General features: G+C 42.4%; 1 protein-coding gene across 2 annotated transcripts in view; it reads left to right on the plus strand.

The window, feature by feature from the left end:
• The window catches only part of ITGA1 (integrin subunit alpha 1), a 1,202,180-nt gene that overhangs the window by 929,719 nt on the left and 250,728 nt on the right, over positions 1–21,733 (plus strand). For both annotated transcript variants that reach the window (XM_069627258.1, XM_069627257.1), the window contains exon 19: positions 18,886–18,971. In XM_069627258.1, coding sequence (XP_069483359.1) covers positions 18,886–18,971 — 86 coding nt within the window. The remainder of the gene's footprint in view (positions 1–18,885; positions 18,972–21,733) is intronic.

Raw genomic sequence — 21,733 nt, forward strand, 5'->3', positions numbered from 1 at the left:
CTGTCTCTACATCAGCACATCAGCACAGGGAACGGGCACTCTCCATACTACTAACCCAACCTTCTCTTACAGAGCCATGCACAGTGAGGCAAACACTACTGAAAAATGTGTGCTACATAAGACTGCTTTACCTGTATCCATTTAAGTTTAACAGCAGTAGCGGGTTAATATATATGCACATCAATTGCCAATGTGGTTTGTAATCCATAAAATAAATACATGTGCACTTAACAGACTAACTGCAAAGTGTCTTAGTTTAATAACTCTACACAAAGCAGTTATTGAAATTCTTCTGCACCTAGAATGTTTTCTTTTTGGTAGGGCTGTGTAATAAAAAAATCCCACTCACATTCTCTATTCAAAGACCTCCTTTCTGTGCCTCAGGGTTGCATTTATAGATGCTTGAGCTATGATTGCTGGAACAGAATGCAAAATAAATGTCTGATTACGCAGCACCGATAAATAGGGATTAGCAATACCCCAGTGAGAATATGGGAAAAGCAAATTAAATTGCAGGGCAAATATAGCAGAAATTAAGCTATCTATTAATTTTCAAACCCTGTTAGCTGAATTTATAATAGCAATGTGCCGGTTGATTTTGCATTTGTGGATCTACATGTGGCATGATCTTATTACAACTCATTCCCCATCAATGTGTTAAGATCTCCCGTTACCAGACTGTAGTACACATATACATTTCTGATTTGAAATATCTAAAACGCATTGGGCCTCATTACGAGTTTGGCGGTCTGGTAACTACCATACCGGTAAGCTTGCCGGTACTGTAGTTACCGAACCGGCAAACTATGAGTTCTGTTCGCGGGTACCTTTTCGCCCGCGAGGTCGGACTTGGCGGGCATACCGGCACCCGCGAGCAGACACTGCCGGTAGCACCAGCAGCATTCTGAATGGTGCCAGTGCTAACGGCCTCCCCATTCCCATTGAGCCCCATGTGGCTCAAATGGGAATGGTGAGTAAAAGTTTCTGGCCCCTGGCAATAGGGAAATACAGGGTCTTGCTGGGTTGTAATGGCCCTGTATTTCCCCATTGCCAGGGACCGTAAAAGTTTGCAAGTTCCACGGCAGCCTGCCAGTGTTACCGACAGGACTACCGCCGAATTTGTAAAGAGGCTGTTGTATGTCAGTGCAAGGGAGCCTATGAAGACTGCATCGATAGTATGGATGAATTCAATATTTATTATTTGTTGTTACTTAAATTGGTGAATTTTAAATTGGGGTGGGATTTGTGTCACTAAACGTTGATATGAATTATGATATAAGGGACTATCTGGATGATTTTTTGGAATTTTGAATTTTGTATTATCTCTTTTTTTTATAAAATAATAATGTGATGGTATCTTTTTATATGTTGTTGTCCATTATAAAATACATGTCAGGATCTTTATTCATAATGCTCTGCTCTGAGGCCCTATGTAAAACAGCAAACTTTGCTCTTTTTTAATAAAGCATCTATCTTATGCCACAATGAGGAGGCTCAGCTCCCTGCTGAGGCCCCACTAATAGGAGCCATTCACAATCATGAATGCAGCATTGCAATGTGTGTCTTAAAACAGTATTCCCTTCTCTAAATTGAAAATAATCATCCTATCAAATAGTTTGATCAATTTTGTATTTATTGAGGAGAGAAATCAGGCAGCGAGGAGCCATCATTCCCAAGAGGTTCTCATACAAATTCCAGGTCGAAGTGGTCTTTTAAGTGCAGATAAGTCAACAATAGTCTGAACTTTACACCCCATTATAAATATGTGACCTGTAGAGCTGGAGACGTGAATGCTCTGTATACATTGGTTGACAGCAATCATTTTTGACATTTTACAAAGATCTGTGTCTATGTTGCATTTGTTGACAATGAGCGAGAAAGGAGTACAGGTTTCCAACAAAATTTGTAATTTGAGTCATTGGTACTTGGAACAACTCGACCTAGTGAGAACATAATGTTGCCATATGTATTCTGGACATGTTTGTTTCCTAATGTTTTGTTTAAGCCAACTGAAAACTGTTGTGAGACAATACTATATATAAAATGTATTTTATGGAGATATAATAGTATTATCATTTTTATTATTATTTTGATTATGTTTATTATTATTATTATTATTATTATTATTATTATTGTATTAGTAGTGATAGTTTTTTTTATTTAGTACGTGCATATGTTAAAATGTACCAGATTACAAGCAGAACATTGTAAATGAGTACACACAATTAAAAAAGTAACATTATGACCACCATAAAGAAAAACTGGAACAATAAGACCTCCTAATAGTAGTGATAGTACTAGTAGTAATAATGACATTTTAAAAGATACATTCTATCACCAGCAAAATGGTTTGGAACATTTGGCCCCTTGATTGGGGCAGCATGAATACTCACATCTACCATTTGGTGCGAATGGCAGGAATTGAATTTCTCCTAATGATTAGTAAGTTCCAAACTTTGGATGTGAAAGCTTTGTTTGTGGGATGACATGGATGGTAATGAAAATGATGTTGAATGAGTGAAGGCATCCGATGGATATGTGGAGATAGAGATGATGAAAATGTGCATTAAATATGCATTCCTTGTCCCCCAGTGGTCAAACTACAAAACACGTCCTCACAAGATTGTATAGATTAGATATGCTTTTTTGTTAGACATAAACAGAATCTATACACATTATCACATGTACACTACCACAACAATCTCTTCTCCTAAGAATTTACAAAGAAAGATGAATTCATATTCTAAGGTAGTATAACATATTCTCCCCCTCACTTTGTCCAAGCAAGCTATCCATTTTGACGAGACATGAAGTCAATTAATCTCTTAAAGCTTTTTTTGCATAAACATCTAACAAAACAATGCTTATAATCGTTTTTCTCAAGATATTATAGAGATTGCACGTGAACAGACCCCAAAATGCCTCTATCATATCTAATAACTTTTCAACATTTTATCAGAAGTTACATTGAATTCTACAAGGTTTAAGTTATTGAGGGAATGCTTCAATGTGCTCAATATCTTGGAGGGAGACATTAATATTGAAAAAGTATTTGTATCCATATTCATCTAAATATTGACATAATCATGTAGTCTGAGTGCTACTGTGCCTGCAAGTAAAACATCTAAGGATGTTAGTATGAGCCCAATATTGCATTAGGTAGAAATATTTGGAATTTTCTGTAGAGTTATAATTATTTATTGATCAACACCAAATAGTGGCAAAAACAATTCTATATTAGGAGGCTATGAACAGTGGTTATCCAGCTGTTTTGAACTATGATTCAGTTCTCACACCAGTGACTTTGCTGAATACATCAGATAGGAGTTTGTGTCCAAAGCATTAGAGAACCAAAGGTTTCAGACTCCTATTTGAGGCCTGACTTCATCACATACAAATTGCAAAAGTACCAATCCACCACATCGTCTTTTCTCTGCTGATCACATATTGCTCTCTATTCCTCAGAAAGAGTATGTTCAAGTGGGATTCTAGATAGTTACCCTGTGGAACACTCTATCTTTTGCTGTAAGACAATTTGACAATCTCTTTGGTTTCAGAAAAGTACTACAAAGCTTTCTCTTTCCTAAACAGACCTGAAACTATTGGTCTCTGACAAGATCATAGGCCCTTCAAAGTAAAAGAGAAAATAACAGAGCAACAGATAACATGCACCTTATCAAATGTAGAGTAAGTCCACCTTTCTTCAATTTAACTTTCTTTTCAAATAAAAAATACAACAATAAAATAAGCCAAACGATTTAAAAAACAAATGACTACATTGTACTGCATTAGTGTTTACAAAGCACTCAGTGCACCAATACTGAAATAACACAGTGATTTATCACCAAATTAATAGAGGCATAACATTCTAACACGGAAAAATACCAAACAAAAACAGCTGCCCCAGGCATAGTACACATTAACAAACGAGCATAAACACGTCTTGCATATCACTTCCATACTATTAGAAAAATACAGATACATAAGGTAGATGAGGACCACACAGGGAGCCATGCTAGACTTCAAATCTATAGAATGAGACCCCTGTTTCAAAGATCAAACTATCATATGGAACTTTTCCTCTTCAGACTGCCACTGTCCCTTCATCCACTTAGTGCCAGAATACATATCTGAACCACTGAACCGATCCATTTCTACAAAACAATTATGTCTGTCATAAAGATGTTTTAGCCTAAACATATGTACTTAATTTTAATCCTAGCAATTTCTTAGAAAAAACAAATGTCTTCATTATCACATCAATTTGGGACAATTCAACCATATTGTATGTTCCACATTGCAATTATTTAATTATTCTATACACATCAAGGATATAGCTGTATCTAGTAGGTTAAAAGTGATGCAGTTTTTCTGGAGTATGATACAATTGGTGAACATGTTTCCAACATGTTGGTGTTATAGCACTGATCCATTTATAACTTAATGAGATTAATCAAATATTTTGCAGCATTGCTGTTTAATGCACAGGACAAGGCATGGCAATACCTGACTATCAGCAATCTGTGCAGGAAATATGAATGCTGGGGGAGGCTGGGTGTACCTTGGTTACAATGCCTTTTAGGTCCCAAATGATGCCATATAATGCTCCTGGTGTGGACTGATTTACAAAGCCTAAACGGCAACCATCTGAATACCAGCAGCCAATCATCATGCCAACCCCGGCCTGAATGATTACCACATAAAATATTGTTGCTGGCCACTCTATAGATGACCAATCCTAATCCTGCGTCACCAGGAGAACATATGGAAGGCACGGGTTTAGCAAAGATATCTTTAGAACCATGGCAATGTGATGAAGCCATTTGACCGTGGACAGGTTGCATGATAGACCGGCATTGCTCAACACTAGCCTTAAAGAAAAGTTGTCTATAGACCTCTTGCCATATTGTTTTGTAACCCATCCACGCTAACCAAAGCTTATGTGAATAATCAAAAATTAGCAGAATAATTATCTAGAGACCTGTCCTCTCAAACACATTGCACCATCAGTGAATGGTGATCCCAAGTGTTGCTCAAGCAAACTCTGACATATAAAAAAACAGAACCTATCTTTTTTCCCCCCATCCAACACCCATGGAACACATGCACACACCCTCTCATTTTAATCAATACACGCTCAGCAGTCGCTCAAGCTGCAGAGATCGCTGACCTTATCTCGTACAACAACCTTGATGCCCTGTTCATCACTCAAACATGGTTTCCCCCAACCTCCCCACATGTTTAAAATGTCCTTCTACTCCCATGCTATTGCATCCAACATGCTGACCGACCAGGAATGGCAGGAGGCAGAGTGGCAATCTTCCACAAATGTGATTGACCATGCTCCATCATCCCCTCTCCCAAAACAAGCTCATTTGAATCACTCACCTGCAGGTTCCCTTTGTCGCACAAGGAATCCTTCACCTTACACCTCATCTACAGTCCACATCACAGGAGTGATTCTTTCATTGCAGACAACCTACTTTCCTCTGCCAAATTAGCATAGGCTAGTAATATCACTCTTGACGATGTTAACATTCCAGAGTCACAGGTTCATACCCATATTCAAAGCATGCTTTTCACACTGACCACTTCCAACTTGTGCTCTCCACCACACACAACAAAGGCACCACCTTAGACTTAATCTTCACATCATCCCCCTGCATCACCTGCACAGACCCTATCCCACTTGACTAGCTAAACACCCCCTCATTCAATGCTGCACATTCAAAAGCTTACCGGTCATTGAGCTGGAAGCAAACTTTGCAGTCTTCTCCGTCACAGGGAATGGCTATTGCCTCATGGAATTATTCAGCAACTTTGCTATGAAACTGGTGGACACCCATGCCCCTCTAAAATCCAGCCAGCCAAAGACCAAACTATCTGCCCAATGATACACCCCAGATCTAGCCTCCAACTAGTGTTCAATCAAAGCCCTAGAAAAACAGTGGCACAGAAACCGTAACTCAGGACACGTCACCAACTCCTAATCTCTCCACACAAACTGTAGAATTCTGATTCCCGAGGCCAAAGGTGCTTACTAGTCCACCACCATTGCAGCAGCTTCCAGGAGGAGTAAATATCTCTTTGACATAGTAGAGCATTGTACCAAACCCAAACCTGAGGTAGCAGCAACTCAGGAAAAATGCAATGGACTCAACACATTTTGTATTGAAAAAAATAGACAAAATCCAAGAGACCATTCAATCGACTTCTCACAGCATTTGCATCCCCTACACCCCGGTATGCACACTACCCCTCAGAACCGAATTCTCCCCTCTATTTCCCCCAGATTTCCTAAAAAGAATTGCTTCCCTCAAACCACTTCTTACTCTGATGATGTCATTCTGGGAACCAATTAAATAACTGACGGGCCGGTGCTAAATGGGCTCCTCAGCATCATCAATGCGTCCCTCGCAGGAGGATCATTCAAGGACACCCTCAAAACTGGGCTCATATGGCCTCTTATGAAAAACAAAAAGTGGTAGCTCCAGACAACCTAACCAACTACTGGCCTATTACGAACCTCCCGTTAATTGGCAAAATATTGGAAAACTTAGATGCTACACAACTAATTATCAGAACCAAACAGCTTCACCTCTTAAATGACTATCAGTCATGGTTACAGCCCAAGTGTAGCATCGAAACAGCCAGCATCCAAGTGTGGTTGATGCCCTCCAAGTCATAGATAAGGGCGTCTCATGCTTCCTCATCCTCCTTGACCTCTCGGCTGCATTCAACACCGCCAACCACCGCATCCTTCTCTCCCTCCTTCCTGTCATGATGGGATTCTCTGGCACAATCTTGAATTGGTTTACCTCCTACCTCTCAGGCAGACACCTGGCTATTCAAATCAACTTGTGTTCTAACCAACTCCAGGCCTCCTGCAGAGTCCCCCAAGGCTCCATCCTCTTGTTAATTCATTTTAACCTTTACTTTTGTAGCCATCCACCAATACGCAGACCATACTTAGTTGTTTCATGAGAGTAAATAGTGCCCAGGACATCATTCATCTCTGCGATTACCTAGCCATCATCCAGTCCTGGATGTCGACTGCATACCTCATACCAAACTCATCCAAGACTGAATTCCTCCTCATCAGACTACCACTAAAAACAACGTGTCCACCAATGGCTCAATGATATGCTCCTAGAAGGATTTGATACACAGCTATCAAACTCAGCAAAGTCCTTAGGCTTCACCATTGTCAGCACCCTTGTGGGATGTCTTAACCCACTTTTTGCTCTGCCATGCGGCATCACTGTGTTCTGATGGTGCCAGAAACATCAAAATGGCTGCAAAACCCTTGTGCGTGCCAAAACCTCTGAAAATCGCGCTTTGCAAAGCACAAAAAGTTGGCTGCCCAATCTGCCATGCATGTTGTCAGTGGTGGAACAGAGATCTCACTCCTGAAACATGTCACTGGGCTCCACAACATGTGAAGATGGAGTACAGAAGGAAAGGCAGTGCTTTCCTAAATGAAACCCAAAATCTTGCTTTAAATCACTTTTTCTTTGTTGCTGAAACTGCAGAATGCCGGTAAAAAACACTCTCAAACATCCAGAATTCTTGCTGGGTGCTACAATTCACTTAGTGCAAGAAACCATTGTGAAACTTACAATGTCCTGAAAAGCTGAAAGCATCAAGGGATTTCCACAGCAAAAGTGGCTCTGTGGATCTGTCAAAATCTGGGCGCAGTACCCTCGGCCGCCTGAATGACAGCTGTCAGGGGCCTGCAGGATTAAAACTTTAAACGTGTATAAACTAAAATCAAATGTTTGCAAGCTAAGAAGCCTGTTATTGAGAGTAACCCATCTGGTAATTGTTTTAATTCCATGGTTTAAAATCTTGAAGAAGTATTTACCTGTGATTTGATCCCACAAGTTTGTTGTATGATAAGGGAAAATTCAACAGAATTAACATTTAAATTTAAGCCTGGCTAAAGCAACCAAAATAGAATAACAGCTTTCCTCACAGAGGCAAGGCCTCCCCCTCCAGCTCCCTCCACCAGGAAATCACACCTAATTGATAATTATTGGGTGTTGGGAAGAACCTGGTCTGCAGTGGGGAAGGAAACAATGAACAGCTGCAAAGCAGGAAAGGCTAGGTGTGAGGACTGTCGTAAAATGGCCTCTGCCAAGAGAACAGGGAGGTTTCGGCTCCTGAACTGAAGGGAGACAGAGGGAGGCGGAGACAAACAGCATTATGTGTGGACATTTACAAACAACATTTTGTTTAAATACATATAACTTGCCACTTAAAATTGTTAAAAACACAATAACAGAATTGTAAATCTAATTTTTGGCTGCACATTTCAAGAGGCAGCAAGATCGTGTGACATATTGTGGAAGGAAACAGCAGAAAATGTGATTTTACACCAAATGTATTTTTGCTAGAAGTATGAAACTTTATACATTTATGCCCATGTTATGTGCGCACACTTGTAGAAATTTGCTGATAAATGGGACATTGTGTTCTTGATGAAAAGGGCGAAATTCTGGGAAAAGCAGACACAAGATCCCACAGCTACGGGGTTTGGAGGAGTAGCTGCTGTACAAAATATGTAATCCGTATATGTGGTTGTTATAGAGGTTGCACATGTATAAATATGTATTGTGTCAAAAATAGATTTTGTGTTGAAGAGGCTAGGGGTGGACTCTAAGCCGCATAAACCCACACCATAAGGTGACACCCTGATTTTCTCCTCCTATCAAGGCAGAGAGGAGATTCTGACCAATCCCTGTCAAAGGGGCGAGCTTAAACCAGCACACACACCCCCTTCATCATAGCATAAATAGAGACAGCTGAGGGCAGAAAAGCACAGACAGATTCACCCACTATCCGAAATGCTTGCGGAGCACCCTGTTGCAGAACTTTCCATCTTCCTTGCTCCGACTCCAGAAACTTGGCAAAGCAGAACCCATAGCATAGCTGAACCACTTTCAGCTCGGCCTCAATTTCCAGAACCAGAACCAACCCCACAAACTTAAGGGGAACTAAAATACAGCCGGGCTGCGCTGTACTGCCTGCCTGCTGAAATAATTTTCATCAGAACCAAAAAGGGAAGACCCAATCCAGTCCTGTGCCGTGCTGTGACCAGAGTGCATTGCAGATCAGATCCAGTCCTGTGCCGTGCGGTGTCCAGAGCACCTTGACACTGTCCAAATCCGATGTGCCCAGCAGTCTGTCCTGACCAGAATCCCTGACCAGAATCCCTGACCAGAATCCCTGACCAGAATCCTGATGGTTCCGTTTGAAACATATCTAGTGAGTATCTGTAGATAGAACTATGTCACTAGCATATGTACCTTGCTCAGTCCAATCCCTATCTTAAATCCATCCTATCTTGTCTTAGAACATGCATTGTTAGGAGTACTTTTGAAATATCTGAACTCTCTATCCAATCCCTCCTATCTTCCTCCTGTGCTAGTTTTGCTAAAACTATCTCTGCGCTGATCTTTTCTCATCTAAAGAAGGTGGGACCACTGCAGGCAGTCGCCCTGATCAAGTGGCTGTGTTCCTGTGTGGTATTCAGTTGTCTTCGTAGTTACCTTAGATTATTAGATGCGCTGACGGGAAGGGCTGTTCGCAAGGAGTCACCTATGATATATGCTTTGTTCATTGATTTTAGAGACTCCTTTGACTCTGTTGAGTGAGAAAAACGTTGGCAAAAGCTGGCAGAATATGTATTTATTTCAGTGCACCACACCCTGAGGCATCTAGGCTCTAGTTACAGAATGTGCATGGTACAGTTAATCGTTTATAACGTGCAAGAATACGTAAGTGGGTTATAGACAAAATGTGGAGTGTACATACAGAATGGCAAAGCCTCACCTTGTGGTACGGGGGGGGGGCTACTTCAGACATGCAGACAGTCATGAGAGATAATAGTTACAAATGCAGCACAAGGCTGACAGTCAGATCAGGTAGATAACAGTTAGATTAGGTAGCATAAACCGGCCTGGCTAATAGTAAAATCAAATAGGTTACAATAAGATTAGTTACTCATGCATCATAATGCTGGCAGACAAATCAGGTGCATATAGCATGAAGGCTGACAGTCAATCAAGAGGGTAGCAGAGCAGTTGGGATAATTCTGGGGATATTCACACCTAGTAATAATGTGGGCTGTGTGAGCAAAACCCAGAACAGCTGGGGGTGGTGAGATATCATAAGAACTAACGGTATGATATGTTATGATATGATATGATATGGCATTTATAACACGGCTATAAAAAGGAGTTTCGAGGCGCGACGAGGCTAGGGGGGAAACAAAGGGAGTACAGACAGCGATCCTACTAGGGTAAGTGTCATTCAGATCGCGCAAGTGCATGGGAAGGGGGGAAAAGTGCGCAGGGGAAGGGAGAGGGGAAAGTGCAGTACATGGGAAAAAGTGGGATAAATAAAATAAATAAACGGCCAGCTGGTGGCAAGTGCAAGGAAGTGCAGACAAAAGTGCTGGTAGGGGGACTGTAAGGATACAGAACAATGGTCCCCAGGTGCAGAGGTTGCCAGGGAGGCAGTGCAAGTGGGCAATTGACGGGGTCTGGGCCAGAGATCAGAAAGGGTGGCCAGGTAACCAGAGCAGTTTCAGTCAGGAAATCAGCAAGGGAGAGTGGGGAGAGAAAGCAGAGGCAAAGAGGAAGGTTTTGAGGTGCTTCCGTAACCAGAGATGGTTCTCCTCGAGTTTCAGGGAGGCAGGAAGGCTGTTCCAGAAAGGCCCTTGCTGAAGAGAGTGATCTGCCACCAACTCGTTGCTTGGAGAAGCGACTGACACTGAGGGAGTTGGAGGCGGAAGAGCGAAGAGCTCGAGAAGGAAGATATTTAGGAAAAGAGAGTTGAAGGTATTGCGGCTCCAGACCCCAGAAGGCCTTGCATACAATGCAGAGTGTTTTGAACTTAATCCCCGCAGCCACTGGGAGCCAGTGCAGAGATTTAATTCCTGGAGAGATACGATCCCTGGGCTTGAGGCCAAGGACAAGTCTCGCAGTCCTGTTCTGGATAAGTTGCAGAGGGCGGAGAGTAGAGGCAGGCAGATTTAGATAGAGGCTGTTACAATAGTCCATCCTAGAGAGGACCAGGGCTCTAGAGACAGTGAGCTTCTGGGGAAAGGAGAGGAAAGGAAGAATACCTCTAAGGAGGTGCAGCTGGTAGTGTGACCTCTTAGAGACGTCAGAGATGTGAGGGGAGAAGGAGAGAGCAGAGTCAAAGATGCCCCCGAGGTTTTTAGCCTTCCAGGTGGGAGTAGGAAGAGGGCCAAGAGAGGCCGGCCAGAGAGCAGCAGGGAAGGAGGGAGTGGGTGTGCCGCTGAGTAGAATCTCAGTCTTACTGGCATTAAGGCAGAGGTCGTTGGCAGCACACCACTCCTGGATGGCAGACAGACAGTCAGAGATGAGGGAAGGCGAGGAGGAGGCCGAGGGTAGCCTGAAAATGAGCTGGGTATCATCTGCATAGCACTGAATGTTGGGACAGAGAGCGCCGATGCGGTGGGCAAAGAGTGCAACAGCCAGGGAGAGAGTTTAGATCCCTGGGGACACCACAGGTAGAGAAAAAGATGTCGGAGAGGAAGGACCCCAGTTGGACCTGGGAGGGTCGGTTGGAGAGGAAAGAAGTCAGCCACGCCAGAGCCTGATCAGTGATACCCAGGTTATCACGGAGACGGTTGAGCAGGATGGCATGGTTGACAGTGTCAAAGGCAGAAGAGAGGTCAAGCAAGATGAGAACGCATGGGGTGTTAGAGTCAAGGTTGGTGAGCAGGTCTTCACGGATGTTCAGGAGAGCAGTTTCCATGCTTCTGGCAGCTCTGAAGCCAGACTGATGGTCATGAAGACAACCAACAGATTCAGTGTGGAGATTGAGCTGGGAGATGGCTGGTTTCTCCAGGAGCTTGCCCAGGAAGGGAGTGATGGAGATTGGGTGATAGTTAGCCGGGCAGGAGGGGTCTGCAGAGGGTTTCTTTAGAAGAGGGTGCACACGGGAGTTCTTTAGGGGGGAGGGGAAGACTCCAGTAGCGAAGGAGTGGTTGCAGAAATCAGCCAGGGCAGGAGCCAGGGAGTCGATGTGGTCCTTGATAGTTTTGGAGGAACAGGGGTAAACCTGTTTTGACGAGACTTTCATAGATCGGACTTGTCTAGAAACCTCATCTGCCGAGAAAAGGGGAAAGACACAGAAGGAGGGAGGAGGGGTGGCTGAAGAAGTGCCAGAGGAAGATCAGGGAATAGAGCGGGAGAGGCGAAAGGAGGAGCGTGAGGACAGGATGTCCTGAGTTTTAGAAATGAAGTGAGAAACCAGTGCTGTGCAGAGGGCCTGGGAAGGGACAGGAGAGGTAGAGACTGCGGCAGGATTGGCCAGTTCCTTGCAGATTTTAAAGAGTTCAGCCGAGTTGTTAGATGCCGCAGAGACGTGGTCTTGGATATGAGCTCTCTTCTTCGTGAGGATGGAGAGCCGGTATTGCCTTTGCAGCAGGCGGCAGGCCAGTTTGTCAGAGGATGAACTTGAAGCACGCCATTTCCTCTCGGCCACCCTACACCTGCATTTTAGGGTGACGAGGTCTGAGTCATACCAGGAGTTACACTTGACTTTGGGCTTCAGTCGGATTCTCATGACAGGGGTAAGGATATCAAGAGTATCAGATATAGAAGAGTGGAGCGTGGAGAGGGCTGTGTCAGGGTGAGAGTCAGCCAGAGGCGGAGGAGGAGGTGAGAAGGTGACGGCGAAAGCCTCAACTGACACGCGTTTCATGGGTCGGATGACCGGGAAGATGACCGGGAAGGTGGGTGGCAGTGACAGAGGTGGCTTGGCCTGAGGGGTAGGGAGGGTGATGTGGGAGGAAAGGAGAAAGTGATCACTCCAGGAGAGACAAGTGGAGAGAGGGACAGAGAGGGGAAGGTCAGAAGAGATCAGAACATCAAGAGTGTGTCCTGCAGAATGAGTCGGGCCTGAGGGGAGAATGTTGAGTGAGAGAGAGTCGCAGAGGTCGCGAAAGAGTCCAGAGGGGGGACAGGAGGCATCCAGGTGGATGTTGACGTCTCCAAGAAGGAGGAGTTGAGTGGTTGAGGCCAGGAGTGAGGAGGAGAGGTCCACCCACTCCGAGAGCAAGGAAGAAATCTGACCAGGTGGCCGATAGATACTAGCCACGGTAAGGGAATGGCTCGGGGAGAGAGAGAGCCTGCAGGCGAGGCATTCAAAAGAGGAGTAGGCCTGCGTAGGAGTAACAGAGGCAGGACTCCACTCAGGGAAGATAAGGGCTACACCCCCACCAGAGTGGTTGGGCCTGGGCGCAGAGAGGATCTTGTAGCCATCAGGTAGGAGCGTGTCAAAGCTGGTGACAGAGCTGGCCGTAAATCATGTCTCAGTGAGACCGAGGACATTGAGGTCAAGTTCTTCAAGAAGGTGGCAGATATCAGAGGAATGTTTGACAGCGGAGCGGGAGTTAAGAGTGGCAATGTGGAGAAGGTTTCCCTCCTTGAAGGACTTCCGGGGAGGAGTACAGATCAGAGGTAAGCCCTGCGGAAGTGTAGAAAGTTCCCGAGAGGGGGCAGAGAGGGAGGGGGAAGTCTTTGGTAGCCAAGGAAAGGGGATAGGGGACAGCAGGAGAAGAAATTGAAGTCGATGAGGCGCGAAAGTGTCTATCAAAGAGATGAAGGTTGGCCAGAGGGCCTTGGACCAAGACAGTCCCATTAGAGTAGACATTAATGATGACCTTAGAGGATAGGAGGGAGGCCAGGAGGGCGTCCCAACGGGTGATACCATTAATGGAAGAAGAGGAGAAAGGAGAGAGCACAGAGACCATATGAGGGGTCCATAGATCTGGTGAAGGAACGACAAAGAGGATGTCGGTGAGAGTTTCCTTGGTACAAAGAAGCGCTCTCAGATTAAGCCGCTTCCAAGGAAGATGGGGGCTGTTGGAGAGCGAGATGAGAGAAGCGATGGCAGCAACAGTCAAACTACAATACATCAGTTCAAGTGTGAATACATTCTTTGGTAAAGCCACGTCCAGGGGAGATAGGGGCTGTGTTGGAGAGCGAGGAGATGTGGGGCTGAGTGAGTAGGATCAAAGTGCACATACTTGAATGTATCCAATGGCAGAAAGTCATGATAAAGTGAGAAGATTGTAGTGAAAGTGCTGGCGAAGTGTACAAAGAGTTAGACGTGCAATTGAGATCAATCGGACCATCAGATGAAGTTCAGTGGTAGTGAGAGAAACACAGGCACATGAAGTATGATACCATACCTTAAAAGCAGCAGAATCAGGAAGCCATCCCAGCCCTAACAGGCAAAGGGCCTTTTATGGTGGCCTTTGCTGGGAGACGCCCAAGGTATCTATTGTATTTTTTTAAACTGTTTCATAATGAGATTAGTGTCCAGATAAGACTTCACATTGGGGGGAAATTTCGGCCCTTATAAAGACTAGCATACAAGTTAAGCAGGGATGTGTCCTGGCACCCCTGCTGTTTAACTTATACATTGCTAACCTATCTGAGTGTTTTGGACGAGTTTCGAGTTGCACCTCTAAGGTTAGCTCGTCGCATGTGGTCTGCTCTCATATGTGGATGGTCTTGTACTATTTGACCACACATATTCTGGACTGGAGAAACACTAGTGAATTGTGGCATACACTGATGAAAATCATACACTGATGAAAATCAATAAGCGCGGTTAAAAGCTGCAAATGCACATCCCTCCATGGCACTATGGACTATATTGATATCTATAAACATATGGGTGTAGATATTGATGCCAGACATAACTATGTTGATTGAATTGCTTGTAGGAAAAGGAAGACTGCCCAAATAACCATGCTCATGTCAAAATTCAGAAAGCAACTGCTGGTTTTAGTTGGGATGCTGTTCTCCACCTATACAAGCAATGCTTGTGTGCTGCAATTTGCTATAGTTTAGAGGCTCTGATGATAAATGACCTAGCATGGCTCCATGTATTGGAGGGGAAGCTTTGGAAGAACATTTTGGATATGCCAAGCTGTGTCCCAATAATGGGGTGTCTAGTCAAAGGATCGAATCTAAAGGGTTGACAGGTCAAAGGATCGACACCAAAGGGTCGACAGGTCAAAGGATCGATTTTTTTTTTAATTATATATATTTTTTTAGGTTTTCGTTTAGGGAAAAAAGTGTTTTTAGCAAAAAAAGGGGCTGGGGGGACCCCCCAAAAAAAAAAAAAAGTGAAAAAAATAATAATTCGATCCTTTGACCTGTCGACCCTTTGGTGTCGATCCTTTGACCTGTCGACCCTTTAAATTCGATCCTTTGACTGGCAACCTCCCAATGGCAATATATTAAGTTTGGAATTGGGCCTTATCTCACTATAGACCAGCGTTTTGATAAAACAGGGGTAGTATTTATGAAAGCAATGACGAAATCTACCTGGAGATTTTATGTGATCAAACCCGTGTTATTAGTATGTATCATCATTATAGACTGGCGTCCCAACTGGGGAATAAAAAAAATAATTTGTAAAGACGGCTGAGAAATGGGACTCAATATATAATTTTAATCATTTGCCAAGTCTGAAAAGCTATGGTTGATTAATAATACTATATACAGTTTTAAAACTACACAATCTTTTTTATTGCTTTGCCCATCACCTTGTGTTCAGTGATTTTTACTCTTAATGCATACTGATCGTCTTCCTGTATTGTCTGGCGAAGGCCGTGCTTTGAAATTGCCTGTTGAAAAAAGATCTTGGAGAATCTGTAAGATGAACACAGTTCTAGAAACTGGGAGACATGTGCAGACAGAATGTAGGGTGCTGGGATCGACTTACAAATGCCTGTTGGGACAATTTTTATGAGCTAGAATCCATTAAAAACCTGACATTTTGGACATATTGTCTAAATTAAGAAAATACGGCACTATACTTTTCACTTTCAGGGGGTGGTTGGTGGCTGCTGAAAGACTTATTTAATTGATTTGTATTCTTATAAAAAAAAATGGAAAGTATTGAATAATTAAATTATGTAATTGAATATGACATATCTTTTTTATTAAGTATATTTTTAAATTTAACAAATATTGCTTTTACATATTTATGTGTTTTATATGTTGTTATAACTATGTGAACAGTTTATTTATGAACTAAGTAACATTAAATAAATACATAAATAAATAAATTCATGTAACATATACACATAGCCTCTCATGAGTCTAGGCAAATAACAGGCATCTCTTGGCAACAAAATACATATATGTATGAGTATAATTATCATTGTTTTTTTATAATGCACTTAATACTGTAAAGGTTTCTAAGTAAGAAAATCTACTTGATTGTCACCTCGGAACAAGATATCATTCACAATGCAAACTGCCTAGGGGAACTTCAGTTCTAGATGAAATACACCACTTAAAGTGTAATGCTCAGATAACAGAATTCCTACTCGTCTGTTTAAACATCACTCACCTGCACATCCAAAATGGATTGCAAGCTCTCTCAAATGTAGTAGTATACCCTACCCTAACTTCCAATGCAATATAACTTGGCTTCAACCGAGATCAAAAGTTTCATTTGGAAATATACATTCAATGGAGCACAATTTAAGATCTGTCCTTTAAACAATTTACAAAATGCATCCTTCCAACAGACATACTTTCGTTAGTACAAGGATTAGTTCTCTCGGTTTCTATTCTGTTTCTTTAAATTGTGATTTGATAGTGCAGTCGTATACATGGTTTCTAATCTGTAGCCCTAACATGAAACAACTGGCACACATTTAACATGTCATGGCATTAGGAGAATGTGAGCCTGGACCTTAGGGCAGGGTAATATGGCTTGAATCGAAATTCGAGAGCAAGCAAGAATTGAGAAATGCAAGGAATCTCTTTTGTGTTCATTGGTACCTGCTAATCCTGAAAACCAAACATCCACGAATAGGAGGTGGCTTCTTTGACAAACTGTGAAAGACAATACAGAAGGCCTTAAACTGGATGCTTTGCTCGATAGTCAGCCAGTGTAGTTTGGCAATAGGAGAATACATAAGGGAGGGGTGCCTGTGACCAAAGAAAGGAAGAGCTGCCCTGTTCTCAGGATTTGGAAAGAGCACAACGATCAAGAAATAAAAAATGTGCATAGTCCAGTTGAGATGGAATGAGGGTGCATGATGCAGAGATATTGGTAACTATGGTGAGGAAGCAAATATATCAGTGCAGGAAATGCAGATGATACCAGAAAAAGTAAGTGGCCTGGTTGATCTGAAGGAGAAACAGATGTTTGTAGAACTTAAACTCGAAAATGAGGCTTGATAGATTTGCTAGGTCATATTTCTGTTTGGAGTTTGTGGAGCTAAGGGTGACCTCCACAGATGCTTCCCATGGATTTGTTTGTATCGACCATCAGGAAGTTGACACCCATCCAGTCAGAGATGGTATAGATACTGTACAAATTGAAAGTGAAAAGAAGTGTACCACCCTCTATCCAGCTGGATAAAGAGTAAGTTGGTGTCCGCGTAAAGGTAACAAGTTCAGCTAAATTAAGCAAGAACAGTAGTATAAAATAGAGGGTAAATGAATAGGAGAGAGTGGTGAACCCTGGAAGATGCCACATTTTAAAAGGTGTGAACAATATAAAGGAGGAATAGTGACGGATTGCAAGTGGCCTGACATGATGGATGAGAAGCAGATAATATCAACTCCACCAATGGCATGTGAGCAAAGCTGATTGAACTGGATGTCATTATGGATGGTGTAAAATGCTGCAGATGGGAGGTCAATGATAAGACCAATGACACACCCTGAATCAGTGGCCATCTGGATGTAATGCATGGCAGCAAGGAACACTGTCTCACCCAGACATCCGCATTGCAATCCAGTCAGGAATGGCATGAACATGTTTTTAATTTGATTGCAAAAGTGGTATTGTGACTCACCAGCACTCTCAAGGACGTTGCAAGGGATGGGGAAGTGTAGGAGGAGGGTGGGAGGTCAATGATTGATTATTTAAATGCTCTCATGACAGGCCTCCAAAAAGGTTGACCAGCCCCCATAAAAGTGATGCAACTTGTGGCCACCGTTTACTTGGACAGTTCTCCTATATCCCTGTTTTTCTCATTATATCCAGAAAAGAGAAAACAAGTTTAAAATCTGATGATGGCATTTCCAATTTGTATCTGAGTCTCTTCAGGTTTTATGACATTTCTGACCTACTAATCGGGCGGCATGAGGATATCCTAGAAGAAATGCACCCAGTAAATAGTTGTTACCTTATTATTGTGGAGCAGGGTTAGAGCAGGAGATATTAGTAAATACCTCTTACTTTCAAGGTTACACACACAATCATAATGATGGCCACAATATGGGCTATGCTGGCCTTTTGTCAGATGTTACCCCTTCCCTGCTCTTCCCTCGGCCTTTCACTCTTCTTGCTAAACCAGTTGCTACGCCTTCGTGAACTCTGATGATCAATCGCAAAAGATCCTCTTTGTTTCTCTTCACCCGTCCTTATTTAGTGCAACCTGTTAACTGACTCTTTTCCAAAGCTATATTCTCACTGTTCTTCGGATCAGTCATTACTTTTCTCTGGAATCACATGCCGTTCTTATCATGTCTTCACGTGATGTAAACGTATGATTGTGTTCGAACACGCCTCCTAAACGTTCTGTAATAATCTTACTGGTTTGTTTCCTGTACATAACACTGATGCTCTGTAGTCATCATTTAGACTTTACTTAACTCAATAAATAAACATTGTTTGTTTATCATAGTGTACATTTTGTATTGGCTTTAATTAAAAACAGCCCACAGATTTTATATAGGCCATTTCTCTTGTTGCTTTCCAGTTTATAGCTGAAGATATGGTTTGCTTGTAGGGTTATGTGTGCCAGCTACTCGTTAAACCTTTGACTCATACAATACAAGCATTTACTTTTCAATCTTTCAGGTTCTCTTCACCAAGGATTGTGGGGCCAAGCAGAAATGCATATCTGATTTGGTACTGGATGCACAAACAAGCATAACTGGAACCAGGTAATTTACCAATTTGCCAGTCGTTCATTAAATCATCTGCCAATAATGTCTCATTTCAGCACCAGATGTAGAAAACTCCCTTTTCCACAATTGTGTTACCTATTTTAAATGTATGTTATTTTGTAGCACAAAGTAATTCCCAAGTGAAAATATTCTAGTTCTCATATTCATTGCTATGGACATTGTGCTATGAAGAACACCAGAGATTAATTTGATTGTGCGTATTTTGCAAGAGGCTAATCTTATCACTTCATAGACCTGCATTCTTTGTTTTCTTTGTTTTTCTTTTGAGAGCGAATAATAAGTGGTTTGCTTACAATGTTTCAACTCTATGAAGAATTTGATCACATTTTGTCACGTTTCTTTCAAGTCAGTTTGATTAAACTTAGAGAACTAGTTAAGTTCATGAAAGCGGGTTATACAGAACACATTGTACCTCATGTAAAACTAAATACAGGATCGGGTGAGATGCTGTCTACTGACTCAGTTACAAACTGTATGCTGGAAACCTGGGTTCATGTGCCTGCCTTAACCAAATGATGTGATCTGTTCAAATCACTTCATCTCAATGAGGCTCATTTTGGAAGTCTCTGTAATTCGGCACCAGGAATGTGCTACGTTTACAGTTTAACGTCCAGAGATCCCCACTCCTGAATTGTCCTCATTTGCATGACGGAGTACACAAGGGGCATGGAAAAAGACAGCAGGCACGCTTGTATGCAGGCCTTTTGCACTCTAACATGCAAATGAAGTAAACGACACCCATGCAAATGAAGTACAATGGATTCCTATGACTGTCTGCTTTTTGCTGGGGTATAAAGCCAGCATACTCCATAGGAATCCACAGAATTTGCACCAGAATGAACAACCATGCTGGAACAAATGATGTAGCACAGAGGAGAGGGGGGTGGTGAAATAGTTACTATCCGCCCCTCTTCTCCGCAATTCAAATGAATGAAAAAGAGGCTTGGCAAAAAATAATTGATTGAGTTATACAAGAATTTTATACATTTTTCCCACATTACGCCTCGACCAAATTGAGCCCTAATGTGCTTACATTGCAACAACTATCAAAATTCAGTTCAATCATTTGTGATTTGGTTCAGTGTGGGTTTATGTTTATCGTGTTTATATAGCGCTTTACACCAACGCGCTTTACATTATAGCAACAAGGATACAATAAAAGCAGTAGAAGCAATTACAAAAAATGAATCAAACCAGTAATACAGTAGGTAGAACTATTTGCCATTGAAGATAAACGAGGGAGGAGGGGGTGGAGAAGGGGTAGGAAGTGGGGAACAGGAAGAGGAATAGGCTGAGGATGAATAGGCAGTGTATGCTACTTTATAGAGAATGCCTGGCTCCCATATAGTTCAACAGACCACAGTCAAACTCCATATATAGCAATAACACTTAACATGTATAAAGTGATCACCACAGGCTGAATTGCCCCTAGTTTCACTCATGGCAACATGACTTTGAACAGAAACTGGTGCATCATTTGTAAATCCATGATCACTTAAAATTAGATATTCTTTCGGTCAGAAGGACTTCTACGGAAGTCCTCCTGCAAATGCCTCTCCTTTTTGGTGTGCTTTCGTAGCACACATGCTTACTGAGCACCATATTTTGCCCATGGGTGAGTTCTCCCACACACATAAAATGTGTTGCAGAGTTGGCTGTTGGCAGTTGTATGTTAAGTGTTATTTCTGCTTTGTTCACCTGGGAACCTACGGACCTAGACCTCATCTAGACTCACTCACCACATTGATACATACCTATGCTGCTTTCACTCCTTGGCCATTTGTCCTGTAGCTGTCACTGTGAGTACTTTTGTGGGATCCTCCAATGCTGTTCGAAACACTGGTCCTGTCCTGCAGGGTCCTCCAGGTCCACATGCAGATTGTCATCTCTTCCCCTCTGGCCATGACCATATTGCAAATGTAAGTTGGAACCTCACACTGCAGTCATCCTTCCCTGGGTCTTTGGTAACAGAACTTGGTTCCTGAGCTCTTATTGTGGGGTACCTCATACTTCCCAGTTGAATGCTTGCTGCTTCTCTTGCACCAACGGACTGTAAGTAGCATATACTTACCTTATTAATTATAATCATGACATCTTTATTGGATCTGCCCCATTAAACCGCAGTGACACATTTTCTGGAACTCTTAAATCTCTCTAAATGTGTGAGTATACCTTACTGTACTATGAACTGCTGTGTTCCTTTGTCCCCTTTGGTATCTTGACTTTATCAGAGTAATCCTTGTGGTTCTCTCTACGCAGATTAATTTAACAAATCACTGTATTTCACTCTTCTTGCAACTTCAAATGTGGGTAGTACTGTGTTTGAGTCAACCTTTCTAGTTCCACTGGTCTTAGGTGTGAAATGGGCCTTTAGTAGACTCTTGATGTCACAGTATTATTCATATGCAAACACTGCCAATCACTCCAGGTGTGTTCCTATACAGTGGGAGGTACTTTACTTAAATATACCTCTCTGTTTCAACTCGATTTAGGAATGAGTTGGGTTTCATTTGTAGACCCTTTACTGTCTTTAATTAAATTACCTTTTAGAATGTATTTGATCTATGGTTATTTAATGCAATATTTATGTTCAGTATATTTTGTGTTGTGAATTCTTTTGTGGGCTTCTATGAGACTAGTTTACCTTAATGCCAGCCATCTCACATTGTAAGAGAGAAGCCAGGATAGTCTGTCACAACACTGTCGTGGACAAATGTAAGTCTAAATAAGGACACATG

The sequence above is a fragment of the Ambystoma mexicanum genome, chromosome 6p (assembly GCF_040938575.1).
Source record: "Ambystoma mexicanum isolate Mex_15411 chromosome 6p, UKY_AmexF1_1, whole genome shotgun sequence".
In the NCBI taxonomy this organism is placed as follows: Eukaryota; Metazoa; Chordata; class Amphibia; order Caudata; family Ambystomatidae; genus Ambystoma; species Ambystoma mexicanum.